Source organism: Camelina sativa, chromosome 8 (assembly GCF_030686135.1).
Source record: "Camelina sativa cultivar CO46 ecotype springtype chromosome 8, ASM3068613v1".
NCBI classification, from domain to species: domain Eukaryota; kingdom Viridiplantae; phylum Streptophyta; class Magnoliopsida; order Brassicales; family Brassicaceae; genus Camelina; species Camelina sativa.
Genome location: NC_141887.1, coordinates 20,397,467 through 20,419,232, shown reverse-complemented (window position 1 = coordinate 20,419,232; position 21,766 = coordinate 20,397,467). Strand labels below are relative to the sequence as shown.

Sequence of the window (21,766 nt, the reverse complement as noted above, 5' to 3'; positions counted from 1 at the left end):
AAACTTTAACCAAGACTGGTTTAACTGAACCGGTTCGAATTTGGTTTATACTAAAACGCCGTCGTGTAGCAGAAAGGGTTTTTCTGTAATTTACAGTCAATCTCATCGTCATTGAATAGATCAACCAATTTTGTTACTAAAGAGAACACAATATTCTAGATTCTAGAGAGATAAAGAGAGAAAGTGAGAGAAGAAGAAGTAGAAGAGACGATCCAAAAGCGTGTGTGGTGGTTTTTTTGTGTGAGAATGGCTGATACAGTCGACAAATTAACTTACTTCCAAATGGTTACAGGTCTTCAAGATCCTGATTTGTGTACTGAGATCCTTCAAGCTCATGATTGGGACCTAGAACTCGCTATCTCCACCTTCACGTCTTCTTCTGATCATCGCGGTGGCGCTTCGTCTTCCTCCTTCCATGATCGCGACGACGCCGCCGTGTTTCCTGACGACTCTATGACGACTCCTGGTGATTATAATCAACAACCTCGCGGGATCGTTGACGATACAGAGCTTGTTATGATGCGTGGTGGTGATGGTGACGGAGACGGAGGAGGTAATCGAGGTCCTGGAGTTGCGTGGAGGATTATCACTTTGCCGATTTCGATTGTTTCCGGCAGCTTAGGGTTAGTTTCTGGAGCGATCGGGTTAGGGATTTGGGCTGCTGGTGGTGTTTTATCGTATTCGTTTGGTTTGTTAGGGTTTAGATCAGGGAGAGGCGGTGGTGCGTCTGATTCATCGTCGGCTAGGCTTGTTTCGGTTTCTTCTGCTGCTCGTGAAGCTATGGAGTTCGTTGCTTTGTTTGATAGAGATTTTGGGAGTAACAATGCTTTTAAGATTGATTTCGTATCGGAAGGGTTTATGGATGCGCTTCAGCGGTCTAGGACCTCTTTTAAGCTATTGTTTGTTTACTTGCATTCTCCTGATCATCCTGATACACCTGTGTTTTGCAATGGGACGCTTTGTAGTGAAGCAGTTGTAGCGTTTGTTAATGAGAATTTTGTTTCGTGGGGTGGTAGTATTCGATCTAGTGAAGGATTTAAGATGAGTAATAGCTTGAAGGCTTCGAGGTTCCCGTTTTGCGCTGTGGTTATGCCTGCTGCTAACCAGAGAATTGCTCTTCTTCAACAGGTATAAAAAACAGTCATAGATTGTGTGGTCACTCTTGGATTGCTCTTCATTGATTGGCTTATGTAGCTAAAAGAATGTGATTGAAGTAGACTTGGTTATGAATCCGGTAATTAAATTATTAGTCGTCTTAGGGAACTGCATTGGACATGAACCCATTCTACTACCTTGTTCTTGAAGTGATTAGTAGTAAAGGGGAAAAAAATAGTTGTTTGATTCTGCTTTCATCTGTGACCCGACATGTCTTGCATTTAAATTGAACCCCTGCTTTTTTTCAGTGTAGTAGTAGAGATAGTTGTTTTCATGCTGCTTTAATCTGTGGGCCGTCATGTCTTATATTTGGTGTAAAATTCTCTCCAGCTTTTATGAGTTTAGTTAGTTAATTTGTTGTGTGGCAGCGGACGTAGTTATTAAATCTATTGTGTTCGTTGTTCTGTTTGCTTGTGACAGGTTGAGGGACCAAAATCACCAGAAGAAATGCTTGCTATACTCCAGAGAGTTGTAGAAGATAGTTCACCTACTCTTGTAACTGCTAGGGTTGAGGCAGAGGAAAGAAGAACCAATCTGCGTCTAAGAGAGGAACAAGATGCTGCATACCAGGCCGCTCTTGAAGCCGATCAAGTATGTTTCCCTTTAATTGTAGGTCCACCTGGAGATGTTATGATTAGTCTGTTGTTCTAAATTTGTGGCATTTTTCATGCTGGTAAAAAGGCAAGGGAGCGACAGAGACAGGAAGAGGCAGAGCGTTTAGAGAGGGAAGCTGCTGAGGCAGCAAAGAAACTCAAAGAAGAAGAAGAGGCTCAGGAGAGAGCAGAACGCGAAGCTGCAGAGAGAGAAGCTGCTAGAGTGAGAATGAGACAAGAGAAAGCACTTGCTCTTGGAGATGAACCTGAGAAAGGCCCTGAAGTTACACAAGTAGGCTCTCCTTCTTCCTTGAGCATTTACTACTTCTTCGTTTCTCACACGTTTTCGTAGTCTATGCAAAAAACATCAATTATCTTTATTGACATTCATTTGTGAGAGAGATAGAACTTGGTGCCTCTTTAAGACTTTGGTTCTGTAGTTGCTTCTCTTTGATCACACGTCTGAAAATTTGCGTTTTGACTTGGGGCAATGAGAATATACGGTACAGTCTGATTTACGGATTTATCTTACCCTGAGACCTGAAGTTTAGCTTGTAAGTACGGTTAAAAATGTTAGGGCCTCTTTGAAGATTAGGTTCTATGGTTGATTCTCAACTTCATCAAACGCTTGCGTTCTTTTGACTTTTGGGTTATGAGAATATTTTTAAACGGTCTTATATATTCTATTCCTGAACCGTTTTGTTTGTCCTGAAATGTGTAGGTTTTGGTACGGTTCCCGAATGGAGAACGGAAAGGAAGGAGGTTTGAAAGCGAAACCAAGATCCAGACATTGTACGACTATGTTGATTCACTTGGAGTCTTGAACACAGAAGAGTACAGCTTAATCACTAACTTCCCAAGGACTGTTTATGGAAGAGACAAAGAGTCAATGTCACTAAAAGACGCAGGTCTGCATCCTCAGGCAAGTCTCTTCATCGAGATCAACTAAAACTGCTGATTCTTCTGTTTTTTTTTTCTCCTTTAGCCCTCTCGTTAACTTTTCAGATTATTCTCTATTGAGATCTTAAGTTTGTTGCTTTGGATGATACATTGGACCGAAGAGATATTACATATAATTATATACACACATATATTCAGAAGTTGCATCACAATGCTGAAATATTTATTTCTTATGACTACTTCAATTCAGACAATATAAGATGTGTATATATATGCATTATCTTAAACATTTCAAAAACATGTTTTAGGTATCGTTATACCATATAGAGTAGTACTCCGTCTACTATGTTTACTCTTGTTTAAAAACAAATGTGTGATACGGAAAAAAAAAAAAAAAAACTAGTCACGCTTTGTCGTACATAAAAGTTGCAAATGTCGTTGCCGACACACATATAGGATCCAAAGTCTTCAGATTGAACTCCACTCTCCAATTTGCACAACTGACAACTGACAACATCAGTACCGTATTAACTCTCCACCATCCTGGTTCAGCTTCTAAGTTCTAATCCCCAAAATGTGAAGAAGATCGACTTTGTTTTTGCTGTTAACATATGATGTTAGCCACGTCCACGTCCGATGCTCCATTCTCTTAGCATCCTCCGATTTTATCAACTCTATTATGTCATTCCAGATCTCATATTATAGGATCTTGGAGATAAAAAGATAAATAATAAGAGTTGGTGTTTCTTCTTGTAGTTGTAGGTTTCGGTCTTTCTGCCTTTTTTTTGTTTTCTCTGTAACGGCTATCACAAAACAGAAAATCATATATATAAAAGTAAGGTTTCACTCTCTCTTTATTGGTCCATCTAGCATTTTTTTTTAATTAATATTTATTTACAATTAAATAAAAATGTAATAATGTACATTAATCTATACTTTAAATCTATATTTTACTACTAAATTGTAACTGAAATTATATTAATTATGAATCGACTATTTTTCCATTCATTTTCATTCAAACACACTATAAATTATAATTATAAATATAACTTTCATCTTTTGAAATCCTATAAATAACCATTCTCACATCATCATCCACTATATCTCAAATTTTAAATAATTTCTTTGTTTTGTTTATGTTCTTGTATGGGTTCAAAACTCATACATAAAAGTGTGATTATGTATTTTGTTAGATTTATCTTATATTTTGTTCAATTTTAGTTCTTTGTTTTTATGCATTTCTTCCTTCATTCTTTGTCTTCTTATTATTTTAATTTTCAATTACATATGTGTAATAAAATTTTGGTGACTGTAAAAAATAATTATCAATGCAGGTTCAACGATACTAATTTCTATCAAAGCCTAATGGGGGAGGGGGGGAATCAAGCTAAAGAAATCATCTTCATTCATGTATATATATATATATATATATATATATATATATTTTTAAAGTATGCAATGTTTTAACAAAATAAACTATTATAGTAGAATTATTAAATCAAATTTTTTAACTATCTCTCACCTCCAAAAAATTTGTGATACATTTTTTTTGTATACTCATTATTATATTTAGTTCTTGTGATTCAAAATATAATTATATAAATATCATTATAATGTTTATTCAATTCAAAAATTTTAATGTTTAATGATTTTCTATATTAAAAAAAGTTTGATATTCCATTTCCAAAATTTTATTAAAAAACTTTATTAAAAAAATACTCTCAGAAAATTCTCATAGTTTTATGATTATTACATAAACTAAAATAAATTAACATAACTAATACAACAACCCGCGCATATGCGCGGGATATTACCTAGTTAGTATAGAATTTAACCTTTTACCAAAATAATAAGAAGATAAATAATGTATTTCCTTAACAGTAAGAGTGGTTGGTTTGATGATCGATGAATGATGCTGAGAGTTCCCTTTTTTCGCCACAAACCATAAGCAAGTGCTTGAAAGATGAGTTTACAAATAGATCAGATGGCTTTATATGTTCTTGCTAAGGGAGACATTGGCGAAGAAGACATAAAGTTGGATGTCCCTGCAAAGAAAGCCATGAACCATTTATGCAAGATGTTAGAGCATCTTCAGTGGTACTCTATTTTTGCCTCCATACTCTATTATAGAGTAATTTTTGTTCCAATGGTACTCTATTTTCACTTTTATAATAGAGATTGCTATTTTTTTCTCTATTTATAGAGGAACTCTATTTTTTCCTCTATAAATAGAGGTGAACTATTTTATTTGCAAAGTAGTCCTCTTAATTTTTAACTTCTTTTATTTATGACAAAAATAAATAAAATATGTATTTTTAAGAACTAATAATATAAATTTAAGTATAAATATTTATTCTAAAATATTGAGACTACCATTTGCAAAAGATAATTTTATGAAAGTGTTACAAAATTTAAAGTAAAATGTGTTAGTTTGCAATTTTTAAAAATAAAAGGTGTTAATTGTAAAATAAAAATAGAATCTATTTGAAATAGTATTTTATTGAGGAAAAAATAGAGAAAACCATTCGAGATGGTCTAAAGATTTGGTCCAAAAAAGAGAACCTAAGCTGGAAGAAACAACATGGATGTAACAATGCTTCTTTCCGGAAGAAAAAAATTAAAAGAAGAAAGATGTAACAAAGATTTGGTCCAATAAAATAAAAGAAAAGATGTAACAAACATAAAAGTCTATTAGATTTAGTTGGTGATGTTGTCATGTTGATCAAGTGGTTATGGTTCTACGCTAAACACATTTTTTTCCTGACCACTCCAAATTCACACAAAACTTGACCACTCCGGTTTAAGAAGATTGCTTTTGAGTCTTTTGTCTATTTGACAAATAAACTAAAATCAGTAATTAAGAAAAGGACATGAAAGGTACTCGATCTGTCTACGTGACAATATGAGAATGGGTCATACTAAAATCACACAAAAGATTCTCTCTTTTGCTTTGGATTCTCATTCCATATTTAATATAATTAGAATCTCGTGAATTGCATGTAAATTTTTTTTTTGTTCTTTTGTAACTTTTAATATCTCTAAGAAATTTGCAATCGAAGTTAGAGATATCTGGTAGATGGGAATTTACGAAGGTTGACAAAGCAAAACCCGTAAATATATGATAGCTACAAGTGTATGGCTTGAATAAATAGATTGCGTTATAACTTAATTATTTAATCAAAAGCATGATGTTTTCTAAAATTAGCACAGAGGATAGTAAACTAAAATAACGTATGTTGTTATTTTGCCATCTAGCTAATTGTATTCGCTAAAAGAAGGTAAAAATTGGCTGCTTAGTATATTCTCTACTGCACTAGAAAAAAAGGTGTACTTCTCTACGTATACTTACTAACAAAGAAAAAAACAATATATGTTCCTAATCCTACTTAATTAGTAAAAAAAATTATACATATACATATTAAGGAAAACATCTTATTAAGACTCCACATGGGGAGCTTTAATAGTTGTTTCAACAATGAATTGTAAAATTAATACAAACCAACTAGTAGTAGTCTAGTATATTAAAGATTAGACTAATAAATAGTTTTATTTTTTTGCATGTATCACAGTTTAACTTTTAAAAAAAAATTAAATATAAAATATCAGTTTGTATTTTTACGTTTTCTTTATTTTCAAAATCATAGAAAAAGCTTTTTTATGTAAAAATTAAATATTTACCCTTTTTGTATAACGACAATAAAGTTTGTTAAAATACAGTAAAGACAGTAAAAAGTGTCTTTTTTTTTTTGTCGGAAACAGTAAAAAGTGTCTTTGGCTAAACAAAAGATTGAGAAAAACAAAATTCCTTAAGAGCAAAAAGAGTAAAAAACCTAATAAATGTCCAAAATCAAATAAGAAAATAAATAAATATACATTTGACAGTTGTTGGATGTTAATTATTTATATTCAATTATTAAAGAAAAAAAATTTATAGACAATAAAAGAATAAAAAGAGAGTTTCATATCAAGAAATTTAATTCAAATGGGCCAACTCTTCAAGACGTGAAGAAGACTAGGAAGATAGCTTGTCCAGATTCACAATCTCACAAAACACAAAAATAAAAATCAAGAAGAAGAAAAAACAGAGCAAGAAGAAAACACAACCATGGAAGAATCACAACAAGTTCTTCCTCTACGTAATTACAATCTTTTTTTTTATATAATTTCAATTATTAATTTACATTAGATAACAAAGTACTAACAAAAACATTTTTGTAACAGTAACAAAAGCCAAAGATCTGACAAAACCATCATCATCATCCTCGGCATCATCATCTTCATCTTCTGAACCAAGAGATGATGAAACAGAGGATCTTCTTTTACCAATCTCCGGCGAAGAAGAAGAAGAAGAAGAAGAGAACTCACCAATCCGACAAGTAGCACTCACCGTTCCGACAACAGATGATCCTTCATTACCTGTCCTAACATTTCGCATGTGGGTCTTGGGAACTCTCTCTTGCATCCTCTTGTCCTTCCTCAATCAGTTCTTTTGGTACAGAACAGAACCTCTCACTATCTCTGCCATCTCCGCCCAAATCGCCGTCGTACCTCTTGGTCGTCTCATGGCCTCTAAAATCTCCGAGAGAGTCTACTTCCAAGGTTCAAAGTGGCAATTCACGTTGAATCCAGGTATTCCTGAAAAAGTTGACTTTTTTTTTTTTTTTTTTTTTCTCCTAGGACACTCTAGACCGAAACCCAAACTAATCTCCGGATCCGACATAATTAGTAGAATATTTTTATTATTTAAAGCGTCTAATAGTGGTCTAAAATATGATTGAAATCGCAATGAAAATATTAGACCATCGAAAAATCGATTTGGAACCGGTCTTGATTGATTTTGGAACCATTCTTGATTCTTGCATAAATTACTAAAAGAAGAAGTTTTAAATAATTTTGAGTGATTGGTTTCAGGTCCGTTTAATGTGAAGGTGCATGTGTTATAAATACTTATCGTCGAATATACGGAATTGAGAAATACTTATCGTTGAACCATAAAACATTTGACGGACCATCGAAAAAATCGATTTTGGAACCATTCTTGATTCTGCTATAATTACTAAAAGAAGAAGTTTTAAATATTTTTTTGACTGATTGGTTTGGTTTCAGGTCCGTTTAATGTGAAGGAGCATGTGTTGATCACTATTTTCGCTAACGCGGGAGCTGGATCTGTTTACGCAATACACGTTGTAACCGTCGTGAAGGCGTTTTACATGAAGAACATAACGTTCTTTGTCTCTTTTCTCGTTATCGTCACCACCCAAGTTCGTACTTCTTTTAAGACTTTAAGCTTTTACAGTTTAGATAAAAGTTTGAAAATGGGATTGAATTTATTGTAATTTATGATCAAATTAAGTGTGATTTGATGTTTAGGTGTTAGGGTTTGGTTGGGCCGGAATATTTAGGAAATACCTCGTTGAACCGGCGGCGATGTGGTGGCCGGCGAATCTTGTTCAAGTCTCTCTTTTTAGGTACATAAATAATGCACTCAATAATCACTATAGATGGTGTGTGTTTCACGTTTTTATATCTACTTTTTAGATATTTTATAGGGAGATTTTCAAAAATAACACCAAAATAAGTTTTTTTTCCAAACTTAGCACAACATCTCTAAAATTCCAAAAATAGCACCAATTAATCATTCAAAATTAAATCCTAAAATTAAAATACTAAACCATATCCCTCAAAACTATATTCTAAATGTGAAATTGAGAACCCAAACCTAAAAAAAAAATTCTAAAAATTAATTTTAAATATTTTAATGTGTTAAATAATGCTATTTTTGGAAATTTTTGGAATGTATGCTATTATTGTCTATAAAATTTGTTTTAGTGCTATTTTAGGGTATTTCTCTATTTTCTATATACAATATAAACAAAATTTGCTAGAGAGAAATAATTGTGTGTTTTGGCCAAATGTCACAAATATTGAAGATGCCCATTACCATACAATAACAAATCCTTTGGATAAAATATCCCATCCCCCACCTATTTTAATTCTATATTATTTGTTATATTTATAATATACGACAAACAAAATTGATTAATAGTGTTGAAGAAATTTTGAATATAATATAGAACAAATATTTTCATTAAAAGGGGTTTTATATGGGCATGTATACTGTTTTTTTTTTGTTTTTTTTGTGTAAAAGTATATAGGTGAGAAAGCGAAAGCTAAATTTTTTCTTTTAAAAGTTATTAGGTTTATAGAATGTGATGTTAATACTAAAACAAAAAAACACATGGGACCAAGTTTTATAAATTAAACGTCATGATAATCTTTTTCTCATAAAGACTTTTTTGTACGTAACTAATAGAAATATATTCATTTTTTATGTGGTTTAAAAATTTAAGTTATAAAAATGGATAATATTTTTGTATATACTATTACTTGTTGAATCTAAACCAAATTGGTCAATAAATAGAAACATAGCCACATTTAGAAGCAAGAGACAACTGTATTATTAATCTCTATCTAACACATTGATGTTGTTGTCGTTGGCTAAATTGTCAGAGCGTTGCATGAGAAAGAAGAACGGACCAAAGGAGGGCTGACACGTACACAGTTCTTCGTGATAGCATTCGTTTGCAGTTTCGCTTATTATGTCTTTCCGGGCTACTTATTTCAAATCATGACGTCTTTGTCGTGGGTTTGTTGGTTCTTTCCATCATCAGTCATGGCCCAACAGATCGGGTCCGGTCTTCACGGGTTAGGTGTTGGAGCCATTGGACTCGACTGGTCAACCATTTCCTCTTACTTGGGTAGTCCACTCGCTAGTCCATGGTCAGTCCTAATTCCTAAATACACATTTTGGTTTACTTAATTATTACATACAAGTATATATGGTTGTAGATAAACCAAAAGTTGATGATAATAAATTCTTAATATGGACTAAACCGGAAACCGAACGGAATAACAGAATAACCGAACAATTTCTGGTTTGGTTTAGGTTGAGTTTAGTTTGGTAACTGGTATTACAAAAAAAAATATTATGTCTTTTAACAGGTTTGCTACGGCTAATGTGGGTGTGGGATTTGTGCTGGTGATATACGTCTTGGTACCAATATGCTATTGGCTCGATGTGTTCAAGGCTAAGACTTTCCCCATATTTTCGAGCTCCCTTTTTACAGAACAGGGTTCAAAATACAACATCACATCCATTATAGACTCAAATTTCCACCTTGACCTCCCAGCCTACGAGCGTGAAGGCCCTTTGTACCTTAGTACTTTTTTCGCCATTAGTTACGGTGTTGGTTTTGCTGCTTTAAGCGCTACCATCATGCATGTTGCTCTCTTCCATGGAAGGTATAAACCTCATACATTGTAATACATAAAAATAATTTCTTATGTATTAAATGTTAATTTGGATATGAGACATAAAGATGTTTAATTATAAATTTGCTTGCTTTCTTTTAATGGATTTTTTCAGGGAGATATGGGAGCAAAGTAAGGAGAGTTTCAAAGAGAAAAAATTGGATGTACACGCGAGGCTAATGAAAAGGTACAAACAAGTTCCAGAGTGGTGGTTTTGGTGCATACTCGTTACCAATATTGCAGCCACAATCTTTGCTTGTGAGTATTACAATGACCAACTTCAATTACCATGGTGGGGTGTTCTATTGGCATGTACAATCGCCATTATCTTCACACTTCCTATCGGTATAATCACCGCCATCACCAACCAGGTAAAAAAGGATACTATCAAAATCAACTCGTGACTGGCCGTCCTAAAAGACGATCTTTGGTTATAACTATATGTCAGTTTGGTTTGATAGAATTGAAAATATTGTAGGCACCCGGATTGAACATTATTACAGAATATATCATAGGATATATCTATCCAGGGTATCCAGTTGCAAATATGTGCTTTAAAGTATATGGATACATAAGCATGCAACAAGCCATCACTTTTCTTCAAGACTTCAAACTTGGTCACTACATGAAGATTCCACCTAGAACCATGTTCATGGCACAGGTTACACTCTCTAGTTTTCAACTACTTTAGTTTAGATCACTCTCTTAACGTTATATATAAATTACAAATTCGCTTATAAATAATCATCGATTTTCAGATTGTTGGAACACTCATCTCATGTCTGGTTTACCTCACAACGGCTTGGTGGCTAATGGAGACCATCCCCAACATATGTGATACGGTTTCCAATTCGGTGTGGACATGTCCATCCGATAAAGTCTTTTACGATGCATCCGTGATATGGGGACTAATTGGACCTCGTAGAATCTTTGGAGATCTTGGTTTATACAAATCCGTTAACTGGTTCTTCCTCGTGGGTGCTATAGCCCCAATTCTTGTATGGTTAGCGTCAAGGATGTTTCCTAGACAAGAGTGGATCAAGCTTATAAACATGCCGGTTCTTATAAGCGCGACAAGCTCGATGCCACCAGCAACAGCCGTGAACTACACAACATGGGTTCTTGCCGGATTTTTATCCGGCTTTGTTGTGTTTAGGTACAGACCAAATCTATGGCAAAGGTATAATTATGTTTTGTCAGGAGCATTGGATGCTGGATTAGCATTTATGGGAGTGTTGCTCTATATGTGTTTGGGACTTGAGAATGTGAGTTTGGATTGGTGGGGAAATGAGCTTGATGGTTGTCCTTTGGCCTCTTGTCCAACCGCGCCAGGTATTAGCGTTGAAGGTTGCCCGCTTTATACGTAAAACCGCGACTCAATTCGATTGGGAAAATGGCGAATACATTTACTTCCTCCGCTAAAGTTTGGCCGCTGGATTTGGTGGTTATGTTTGTAAATATCATTTTTTTACCTTCATTCTCATAAACAGTGTGAGATTGTTGTGTGTATAAATTGTAAAGATGGTTTAATACCTAGGGTGGGGTATTCAACAATTTGGATTATTTCAGTTTTTTTTTTCTTTCTTTGTTTGTTAAATATTATTTCAGTTTCTTGAGTTTTTTAAACATTCATAATCAATTGAAACCATTTTTTATTCCCAGTTCGGTTTCAGTTTTGGTTAAAAGATTATAGTTTCAATATTACTCAGTTTGATGTCAATCCCTCGTTAGCGGTAATGAGATTATGTTTACCCAAACTGGCTTATATTAACAACGGTTAAAAATATATATATATAGCGTGACAAAAGCAAAATGGTATAGAATATATTTCAAGACAAATATAGATATCAATACCAAGTATCACCAACATATCCTATAGCTTGTCTGTAAGTTATTATTAGTAGTAAATAGTTTTTCGTTTTCGCTAATAGTAAAACTTAACAGCAAAGGAGGGTCTTCCCCTTCGGTTTGATCACATTGGCACCAATAAAAGGCCCCTGTAAAAATCAAGTTTTAGAAATATATACAATTCTGTTAGGAAGTCTTTTCCTCCCAAACACGATAATCGAGGAACCTTCACCGCAACACTCCTCCAACGTCGGCAAAGGAAAACATTGCCGGCGTCGGGACTTAACCCGGATCCCTCCTCCTTGTCTTCTCTCTCGTAGTCTAGTTTTCTTCTTCATTTTATTTAAAATTTTGTTCCCCTTTTATCCTTCTTTAACCCTTCCCACCCACATGCCTCTAATAGCCGATATGCAATCCAAAGAGGACAGCTGCTGGCCGGAGTTTTCCAGCTCTTTCCCGCTTCAAAACTCTTTCTCGGAGATGCTATCTGAAGACCCAAATATTGTCAGATATGGATTTCTGATTAACCAAGAGGAGATCTTATACCAGGTATCTTTGATGGCAGGAGTAGATCCTCTTGGACCATCAGATGCGCCTTGCCTAGTGGAGATGTCGACGGTGCACGATGGTCTCCTTATCCGGGTATCGATTTCCTGTACTAGAGATCTTAAGCTCTTAGGATTCCTTTTTGATGCCACAAGCCACACTTTAAACCCCCAACTACCTTCCCTACCTTCACCGGAGATGCTCGAGCCCCTGAATCAAACATCCGCTCAACCCAGCCGTTGCGTGAACCCTCCTCTGCCCCTGACAGCCAAATTAGGTTTTTTGTTGTTGGGCCCAACATTCCTCGGCCCGTTAAGGTTCTTGAGCCCATTACCAAAAGATGCCTTAATCGATCTTCCCCTGTTTTTATCTAGGTTTGAGCGGAATTAAAATCTCTTCCACTCTAGTCAATATGTGTGTAGATTTATGGAACCATTTGTTCGAAGACTGCATTTGGAAAGTAAACCACCATTGTTGCTAGTTTGGCTAAGGATTTTTGTTGGAAACCTGTTTTTAGATCTACCTAGTGATTCTGCTCTTGAAGTTAGAAGTCTGAATGAACTCGGCATTATGATCCAAACGTTATGGCACTGTGATTACCGATGTATCTTCAGGCCCCTCCTTCATCATCTTGTATGCTTATAGAGACCTATAAACTGCAATGTATCAACTTATTGAAGTACCCTCCCAAAAACTTGAAGTCCAGTGGCATTATGACCCCATCTCCATGGAGTGGGAGTTACCAATACATCTTCCAGAGTTTTACACCGAATCTTAATACCTCTTTCAACTCTCTAATTATCCTCAACCAGAGGACTCTCAACCCTTCTCGAACCCCTGGCACTTCGGGTAGACATCCTCACCGCGGTGAGTATCTCAGCTTTGACTTTTTCAACAACGCTTGGTCTTCGATCCAAGACAGTGGCCACCTTCTCTTCCATCGACTTGCTCTTGGAAGATGCATCGTTATTGTTTGATCTCACAGATCCCAAAACCCTTGCTAGGATTTGGTTCATAGCTCTCAAGTATACAATCTCGATGAACCTTATCTACCTCTATCTCTTTGTTGTTTTGGCTTTGGGGATTGCCTATCTTTGTTTTGTCTTAAACTTTGATCCTTACTTTGTATGTTATGCTATGTTTTAATAGAATGAAGCATATATTTGTCCAAATATATATATAATTCTACAAGTGCATATATGCAATCATATAATTATAATTTAGGGGCATTCTCAAAAATACCCCATTTTTCATGTCCCTTTTTTTAAATACCCCTCTATGTTGATCATTTTTAAAACTACACATTTTTATGTACAAAATGACCAAATTACATTTTCTTTAAATGACAACAAAAATGTACAGTCACCAAAATCAAAAAAAATTCCGGCCAAAAATTAAAAATTTTCCCGCCAAAATCGAAAAATTTTCCCGCCAAATTTTATGAAATTTATACCTTATAAAAACATTGTAAACGCTTTTAAAAACCTTGTAAAAGCGTTTACAAGGTGTCTAAAAACCTTGTAAACGCTTTTAAAAACCTTGTAAAAGCGTTTACAAGGTGTTTAAAAACCTTGAAAAAGCGTTTACAAAGTGTTTAAGTACCTTGAAAAAGCGTTTACAAGATGTTTAAAAACCTTGTAAAATCGTTTACAAGGTGTTTAAAAACCTTGTATAAGCGTTTACATGGTGTTTAAAAAACCTTTTAAAACTCTTTTAAAACTCTTATAAAAAATATTTTTTGAAAATCTTTGAAAAATCTTTTGAAAATCTTGTAAACCTTTTAAAAACCTTTTGACACAATTGTTAGTAAAATAAAAAGTACAAACACTTATGATGAAACAACAAGATCATTTTTTTTCTTTGAAATTGTGGTTAGCAGACGTAAAACCTTCATTACGAAATCACATCTCTATATACTTATTTGAGCAATGTTAAAGTTTAATCCTACTGTGACATATTACAAAAAATATCATTATATTTTAATTAATTTAATAATTAACAAAAAATTATATTAGTTTATAAAATAAGAAAATAATATTCTCAAAATTATTTAATAAAATTATTTAACAGATTTTATTTATTATTTCAGAAATCTTAGGAAACAATAACAAACTGTTTAAAACAATTATAAAACTTAATTTTATTTATAAAACTAAGATTAAATATTTGCATATCTAAATCGTTTAATCATGACATATATATTTTAAAACTAAGATACAACATTGCCTATATTTTAAAAATATCTCTATATATTTATTTAAGCAGTGTTGTTATAGAATTTTAACCAGCTTTGATGTGGCATATTACGAAAAATGCTATTGCATTTTAGTTAATCTATAACTAAAAAAAAGAATAGTTTATATTTGTTTACAAAATAATAAAATAAAACAATATTTTGAAATTATTTAACAGGCTTTTCTTATTGTTTTAGAAATCTTAGGAAACAATAGCAAACTATTTAATTGGCTAAAACTCATTTTAATACACAATATTCACTATATAAACAATACTAAGTGTATAATGTTGACAATATACATATACATAATCTAATTGTAATTTTCACATATAAAGTTAATATATACTAACATGTCATACCAATAACTGCAATGGTGTTAATATTAACACCAATCACTATTGTAAATTAGGTATATTAAGATCTCTTAACACGATCACATCAATATGTAATACGAGATCACGGGTCAATACATGTTCTGTGGGTTTATTTTAGACTTTACCGAATTTATAATCAACGAATTTGATATTGCACCCAAATTAAAATAGTAATACCGACTATGGATCGAAATCGGAGTATAAAATTAAGTAAATTATATAGATAATTTTATAAAATGTATAGAAGAAATAAATAATTTTTCTACTATTATTTTGTAACAAAAAATATAAATTTACGTAAATATTGTCTCATGCTGTACAGCGTGGATCACTATCTAGTAACATAGTTATAATGAGTAAAGTTGACATTTCAAAAAAAGTTTAAAAATTTACGAAAAATTGTGATTGTGAAACACAATTTGTGGAAAAAGCTTTAGTAAAGTGGTCCACTGTCCACGATCCACATGTTTGGTAATTTTTACCAAATTTTTTGATTACAACGCATTCAATTATTTTTACTGAAAACAAATCCTGTTATACATGGAATTTTACACTTAAATTGTTTTGTATCTGTTAGGAGTCTGAGTGTGGATGTTAGGGGTCTGAGTGTGGATGGTTGGCCGAGGACATTTTGATATGTTTTTATAAATTTATTTGGTCTTTGTCTTGTATCTGTTAAGAGTTCCTTCTGTTATTGTATCATTTAGGCTTTGAATGGTGATGGCAGTTAAAGCGGACAAATCTGTCAGCGGATTAGTCCATCCTAAAAATGAGGCGGACAACAAACCGTTGTGGTTCAACTCTATTTCTATGTAAAAACGATCTACAGTTAGTTCACATGGTTTTATTTTTGTTTTCTTTGAACTTCACCACTGAAAATTATGTTTGGTTAATAGTAAATAAAAAGCGGTTTAATCCGTAAATAGATTTATCCACCTTAACCGCTGCAACTATTCACACCTTTAGTTTTTTTAGTGTTTGTCATTTGTTTTTCCTTCTTTACGATTTAGATTTTGGGGATATCTCAGCCTGTTAAGTTTGTATTTTACCAAAAAAATTACTATAATTTTATTAATAAAATCAGATAGAAAAAAACTTAAAAATAATTTTGTTTAGTAAGTTTCTTATAAAAATACGAACACATATATTTTCTCACATTTTTTAACATACCCTACAATTGTTTACCTAAGCACCTAAATATTATTACAATTTTTTTTGATAAACACAAAAAAACAAAGAGATTATTACCGGTTTATGGCATGATGTATATTTAAGTATCATCCCTTCTTCTTTAAAGTTTCTGACCTAAAAACTGCCATCTACGATGCACGACCTCGTTTCAATCCCTTGCTCGCTAAAACCCTTTAAACTCTTTTAAGGTTCAAGAGATCTGTACAAAAACTACAAATTCTCTCACTTGAAATTTTTGTTCCTTTTTAAAAAACCATGGAAACTGAATCAGATCGAAACGATGACACCACCATTACCGTCGTCAAAGACATGAGAGCTCGATTAGAGACTCGAATCCGAACCCAACACGACGCTCACTTAGAACTCCTTTCCTCACTCCAATCCATTGTCCCCGACATAGTCCCATCGCTCGATCTCTCCCTAAAACTCATCTCTTCATTCACGAATCGACCTTTTGTAGCCACACCTCCGTTACCCGAACCCAAAGTAGAGAAGAAGCTTCTTCATCCGATTGTTAAATCAGGAACACAACATCAACAGTTACATGGGCACGATTCAAAATCGTTACTTGTCGATTCGAATCAGAGAGATTCTGGTGCTGAAGCAGATGGGTCTAGTGGTAGTCCTATGGCGCTTGTGAGAGCTATGGTTGCTGAGTGTTTGCTTCAACGAGTACCCTTTTCACCTACTGATTCGTTTACTGTTCTTAGAAAACTCGAGAATGACCAAAACGCGAGAACCGCGGAGAAGGCTGCGTTACGAGACTTAGGCGGCGAGTGCGGACCGATCCTCGCCGTCGAAACCGCGCTTAAATCGATGGCGGAGGAGAACGGTTCTGTTGAGTTAGAAGAGTTTGAGGTTAGTGGTAAGCCTCGAATCATGGTTTTCGCTATTGATCGAACTAGATTGCTTAAAGAGTTACCAGAGAGTTTCCAAGGGAACAACGAATCGAATCGGGTCGTCGAAACGCCTGAGAATTCTACAGTTTCTGCTGGCGGGTTTGGGGTTTCCGGGTCGGGTAATAATTATCCGAGGCCTGAGATGTGGGGAAGTGATCCTAATATGGGGTTTAGATCAATGATGAATGCACCAAGAGGGATGCAAATGATGGGGATGCATCATCCAATGGGGATTATGAGTAGACCACCACCGTTTCCTGTGCCTTTGACGTTACCTGTGCCGTCTAATCAGAAGCTTAAAATTGAAGATGATGAATTGAAAGACGTTGAGGCTCTTGTGAGTAAGAAGTCTTTTAAGGAGAAGCAACAGTCTAGGACTGGTGAGGAGTTGCTTGATTTGATTCACCGTCCAACTGCTAAAGAAGCTGCTACCGCTGCTAAGGTGAGTTCACACCATTATCTAGTATTGGTCATAGAGGACTTGATAAGTGTGTGTTAATTTGGACTAGATAGCTATATAAGTGTGTTGATCGAGAGCTGTGTTAATATGGACTAGATAATGTATGATTCTTGAACAAGTTTTGGAGAAGTTAAGAGGGATTTTATGATACTTAGTTTGTATCTATATATGCTTTAAGTAACAGTCTTAGGCTTTACTAGTTGTCTTCGTTGATCTAAGAAGTTTCGTATGTTCTCTAGATTTGTACTTCCCAGCATTGTGTTGGAATTACAGCTAAGAGCTATATAAGTGAGATGCGTGTTTCTTTGGTTTGAGTTCTGATAATTATGGCTTATGAAATATAGATGGTTAATAGTTTTTTTACCTGTTCATCTTCATTACGTCTACATAACATTGTCTCCTAGTGTGGGCTTGAAAGTTTTCGATGTGTGATTTCTCTGCAAAGTTGTGTGTTTGTTGTGACGTTCTCTCTTGATATTTTGTGATCTATACCCTGCTACTGTTTCTAGCCTCAACTCTTCTAGGTGTTATGTTTTGGTAGTTATCATTCCATCTTATAATAAAAAGCTTGGTTCTTGTCATTGACTGGTATATTGTTATGTTGTTCACAGTTTAAAAGTAAAGGAGGATCACAGGTTAAGTATTACTGTAGGTATTTAACAAAGGAGGATTGTTGTGTTCAGTCTCGCTCTCACGTAGCCTGCAACAAGGTTTGAGCTAATTCAAGTTCAGATTTTACATCTTATTTGATCGGAAATTCAGAATGTTATATTGTTAGAATTCATAGGAAACATTAGGATTGTTTGCCTAGTTTTTGAGTTTAATACTGATCTCCCAATATGGTGTCTATATGCTTGTCCGAAAAATACTTAGTTTGTAGTACTTATATATATGCTTTCAGAGACATTTCCGTCGACTAATCGCTTCACATACCGAGAAAAACCTAGGAGATTGTTCCTTTCTTGATACTTGTCGTCACATGAAGGTAACTCTTTTACATTGTTACCTGATGGTACTTCAGTGTAGTTGATTAATTTTTTATTGAGCAACTACCATTTTGGATGGGACAGACTTGCAAATACGTGCATTACGAGCTCGACATGGCTGACGCTATGATGGCTGGTCCAGATAAGGCATTGAAGCCTCTACGTGCTGATTACTGTTCCGAAGCTGAACTTGGTGAGGCACAATGGATTAACTGCGACATCCGTTCTTTTCGAATGGACATTCTGGGAACTTTTGGAGTTGTTATGGCGGATCCACCATGGGACATTCACATGGAACTTCCATACGGAACAATGGCTGATGACGAGATGCGTACTCTCAATGTTCCCTCGTTGCAAACAGACGGTTTGATTTTCCTCTGGGTCACTGGTCGTGCAATGGAGCTAGGCCGTGAATGGTACATAGAAATAATCTCATCTGACTAATTATGGTAAATAATTTGATTTCCCATTAAATAGAGTTTTGTTTTTTTGTGAAGTTTGGAGCTTTGGGGATACAAGCGAGTGGAAGAGATCATATGGGTAAAGACGAATCAGCTTCAACGTATTATTCGAACAGGAAGAACAGGTCATTGGCTCAACCACAGCAAAGAGCATTGTCTTGTTGGAATCAAAGGAAACCCAGAAGTGAACAGAAACATCGACACAGATGTGATTGTTGCAGAGGTTAGAGAGACAAGCCGGAAACCAGACGAGGTTTGTCCACAATTCCCCACACTTTACCAAATCACTTCATAGTAGTATATTATGATTCTGTAACCTTGTGATTTTTCAAACTACCAGATGTATGCAATGTTAGAGAGGATCATGCCAAGAGCAAGAAAACTCGAGTTATTCGCACGTATGCACAATGCTCATGCAGGGTAAAACTTTTTCGTTCTTATTGTCATATGATTTAGTAAGTATGGTATGTGTTCTCATGAATCATTTGTGTCTATATATATAGATGGCTATCACTTGGGAACCAGCTTAATGGTGTCAGGTTAATAAACGAAGGTCTTCGAGCTCGTTATAAAGCATCATACCCTGAAGTAGATGTCCAGCCACCATCACCACCAAGAGCCTCTGCAATGGAAACAGACAACGAACCAATGGCTATTGACTCAACCACAGCTTAGTTCAATTGAGTGTTTTGGTTTCGAAACATTTGTGGCATTGATTGTAAATCTTTTATGAAAAGTTAAAGGAAGGAAAGCTTTAAAAAAGCCAACACAAACATTTCAAAAGGAAATTAGCTAACTTTTGTTTCATTCGCTCCAGTACTTCTCATCATCAACATCTTTACCATGTTCCAACGAATCCTCACCGTCCGATTCATCGACCAAACCCATCTTGAACCTCCTCACGTCTTCAACAGCTGCGTTCCTAAACAACCCAACATCAACAGCTCCGGCGACCATTTGGTAGCCACGCCCTCCGATCTCGACAGCTCCGTCGTGCGGCATCGCGAAACCGGACAAGTAAGCCCCGCCTTTGGCAGGATCCGAGGCCAGCACAGACTTCTCAGCTCTCCTCATCATCTCTCTCACTTTCTTATGCCCCGGATCCCACAGATACCCCAAACTCGCGCTAAGATCCAACGGTCCCATTTGCACGCAGTCAACGCCATCAACGGCTGCGATCTCATCAGCTTTCTTCACTCCTTCGCCTGATTCCACCTGACACATGATCAGAATCTCTTCTGCGTAATTACTTAAATACCCTTCGTCGATTCCGTAGTTTGAAGCTCGCACCACCGTGTGCGCCGATCCTCGGATGCCGTCGGGAGGAAACCGGCAATACGACACCGCTTTGGTCGCGTCTTTGCGAGATTCGATCATCGGGAACATGATCCCTTGTGGACCTAGATCTAAGGCTTTCTTAGCCCAGGTTGCCGAGTTCTCAGGTAATCGGAGAATGGCGGAGGTTCCGGCGGCGTTGAGAGCTCGGATGCAATCTAACGCTTCCGGTATGCCTCCGGGGCCGTGTTCCATGTCAACGACGACGTAATCGTAACCGGCGTGAGCTGCGATCTCGGCTAAAGTCGGAGAGAAGGAGAGTAGAAAGAGGCCGTAGAGAGTTTCTCCGCCACGGAGGCGAGATTTCAAGGAGGTTTTGGATCGATTCGTGATCGATTCCACGGCGGCAGCGGCTGTGGGTGTGTGATCGGCGGGAGAGGAAGAGTACCGGATTGGAGTTAGGGTTTTGCGGGAAAACGAAACGGAGGATCTGATTGAGGCGGATTTTGAAGAAGGAGATAATGATTTTCCGATGATCAACGAAGAGGGATTAAACAGAGGTGTCACATCCGTGGTGCCGGTGACGGCGGCGGCGAAGATTGAAGTGGTCGCCATGTCAGTGAACTTGGGAAGTATCGAAAAGTGATAAAATTTGAACACGATATAGCGTTTTTTTCTTACACTGCGTGCCGTTTTTTCTTTCAAAAACGAGAAAGTGTCACGCACGCCTAATTTTAATTTGTTATGATTTGATGAACCAGGCAAATAAAGAAATTGCATAAAGTGGAGTATTATACAAATAACACTAATATTTATTAGGTTGAAATGAGACAGCTATTAGAGGGCTAAGGCTAATTAATTAACTTTCTATGCAACAAACTTTTTACACATCTCGTTTTGTTTGTGGGTTACAAGTAAACATATAAATTGTACTAAATGGTTTGGAAGACCACAAACTTATTGATAAAACATAGGCCTATAAACACAATCTCAATTTTTCTTTTTGCAAAAATTGAACAATTTAAAATGTATTTTAGTAACGATTAAACTGACTGGTTTGGAAAGACATAAAATTAAAAAGGATCGTGTGTTTTAAAAATATGACATTTGATAGTTTGATTACGATAACGAACGTTAAATTTGAGAAGATAATATTTTAAATACATTGGAGATTCAATCCAATAGGAAATTTTAGAATTTTAAATTAATAAGAGATCTTTATCTAAAAAAACAATAATAATGATGATTTATCTGCATTAAGCATTCTTCTAATTGGCTAAAAGGGGCATGTGGAGAAGTCGAGTATGCATGGGCGGGTATTCGGTTTGGTTATGGCTATTTCAGTAACAGAGTTTAGGATCCATTCTATTATTTTAGAATTTTGGTTCAGATTCGGTTCTAGATATTTTTCTTCGGTTTCGACTATCCATAATAGTATAATTCTTTAAATGGTTAAATTTAAATACAATTTTATTAAATTCTGACAAATATGTCTAAAAACTTTTGGATATTTTGGTTACTTTAGATATCT

At 35.3% G+C, this 21,766-nt stretch overlaps 4 protein-coding genes across 5 annotated transcripts; 3 read left to right on the top strand and 1 right to left on the bottom strand.

Annotated features, from left to right (window-relative positions):
* Positions 1-110: 110 nt before the first annotated feature.
* LOC104707367 (plant UBX domain-containing protein 10) lies at positions 111-2,848 on the top strand. The gene is made up of 4 exons (XM_010423701.3): positions 111-1,128; positions 1,576-1,746; positions 1,837-2,040; positions 2,470-2,848. The coding sequence occupies exons 1-4, from the start codon at positions 247-249 to the stop codon at positions 2,695-2,697; spliced, it is 1,485 nt and encodes a 494-aa protein (XP_010422003.1). The 5' UTR covers positions 111-246; the 3' UTR covers positions 2,698-2,848.
* Positions 2,849-6,550: 3,702 nt separating this feature from the next.
* Positions 6,551-11,620, top strand: LOC104707366 (oligopeptide transporter 7). Of its 2 annotated transcripts, none has more exons than XM_087460415.1 (9): positions 6,551-6,784; positions 6,870-7,277; positions 7,755-7,909; positions 8,019-8,116; positions 9,159-9,428; positions 9,651-9,950; positions 10,075-10,330; positions 10,438-10,620; positions 10,718-11,620. In XM_087460415.1, the coding sequence occupies exons 1-9, from the start codon at positions 6,754-6,756 to the stop codon at positions 11,324-11,326; spliced, it is 2,310 nt and encodes a 769-aa protein (XP_087316541.1). In that variant the 5' UTR covers positions 6,551-6,753; the 3' UTR covers positions 11,327-11,620. The 2 variants fall into 2 exon arrangements, with proteins under 2 accessions (XP_087316541.1, XP_087316542.1); XM_087460416.1 differs by having other exon boundaries at positions 6,732-6,784; positions 7,560-7,909.
* A 4,589-nt stretch (positions 11,621-16,209) lies between these two features.
* Positions 16,210-19,767, top strand: LOC104707363 (N(6)-adenosine-methyltransferase MT-A70-like). Its single transcript, XM_087460414.1, has 7 exons — positions 16,210-17,495; positions 18,125-18,223; positions 18,415-18,498; positions 18,584-18,915; positions 18,997-19,213; positions 19,301-19,380; positions 19,464-19,767. Exons 1-7 carry the CDS (start codon positions 16,410-16,412, stop codon positions 19,633-19,635), a joined length of 2,070 nt encoding a protein of 689 aa, XP_087316540.1. The 5' UTR covers positions 16,210-16,409; the 3' UTR covers positions 19,636-19,767.
* Positions 19,648-21,117, bottom strand: LOC104707364 (uncharacterized). Its single transcript, XM_010423699.3, has one exon. The coding sequence runs from the start codon at positions 21,013-21,015 to the stop codon at positions 19,765-19,767; it is 1,251 nt and encodes a 416-aa protein (XP_010422001.3). The 5' UTR covers positions 21,016-21,117; the 3' UTR covers positions 19,648-19,764.
* Between the last annotated feature and the right edge of the window lie 649 nt (positions 21,118-21,766).

Bases quoted from the DNA above. Each gene is read 5' to 3' on its own strand.
- LOC104707367 (XM_010423701.3), top strand. From the start codon at position 247: ATGGCTGATACAGTCGACAAATTAACTTACTTCCAAATGGTTACAGGT. The intron at 1,747-1,836 runs GTATGTTTCCCT...GCTGGTAAAAAG, and splicing joins CCGCTCTTGAAGCCGATCAA to GCAAGGGAGCGACAGAGACA. The intron at 2,041-2,469 runs GTAGGCTCTCCT...TGAAATGTGTAG, and splicing joins AAGGCCCTGAAGTTACACAA to GTTTTGGTACGGTTCCCGAA.
- LOC104707366 (XM_087460415.1), top strand. From the start codon at position 6,754: ATGGAAGAATCACAACAAGTTCTTCCTCTAC. The intron at 9,429-9,650 runs GTCAGTCCTAAT...GTCTTTTAACAG, and splicing joins AGTCCACTCGCTAGTCCATG to GTTTGCTACGGCTAATGTGG. The intron at 10,331-10,437 runs GTAAAAAAGGAT...AAAATATTGTAG, and splicing joins TCACCGCCATCACCAACCAG to GCACCCGGATTGAACATTAT.
- LOC104707363 (XM_087460414.1), top strand. From the start codon at position 16,410: ATGGAAACTGAATCAGATCGAAACGATGACACCACCATTACCGTCGTC. The intron at 18,499-18,583 runs GTAACTCTTTTA...TGGATGGGACAG, and splicing joins ATACTTGTCGTCACATGAAG to ACTTGCAAATACGTGCATTA. The intron at 19,214-19,300 runs GTTTGTCCACAA...TCAAACTACCAG, and splicing joins CAAGCCGGAAACCAGACGAG to ATGTATGCAATGTTAGAGAG.
- LOC104707364 (XM_010423699.3), bottom strand. From the start codon at position 21,015: ATGCAATTTCTTTATTTGCCTGGTTCATCAAATCATAACAAATTAAAA.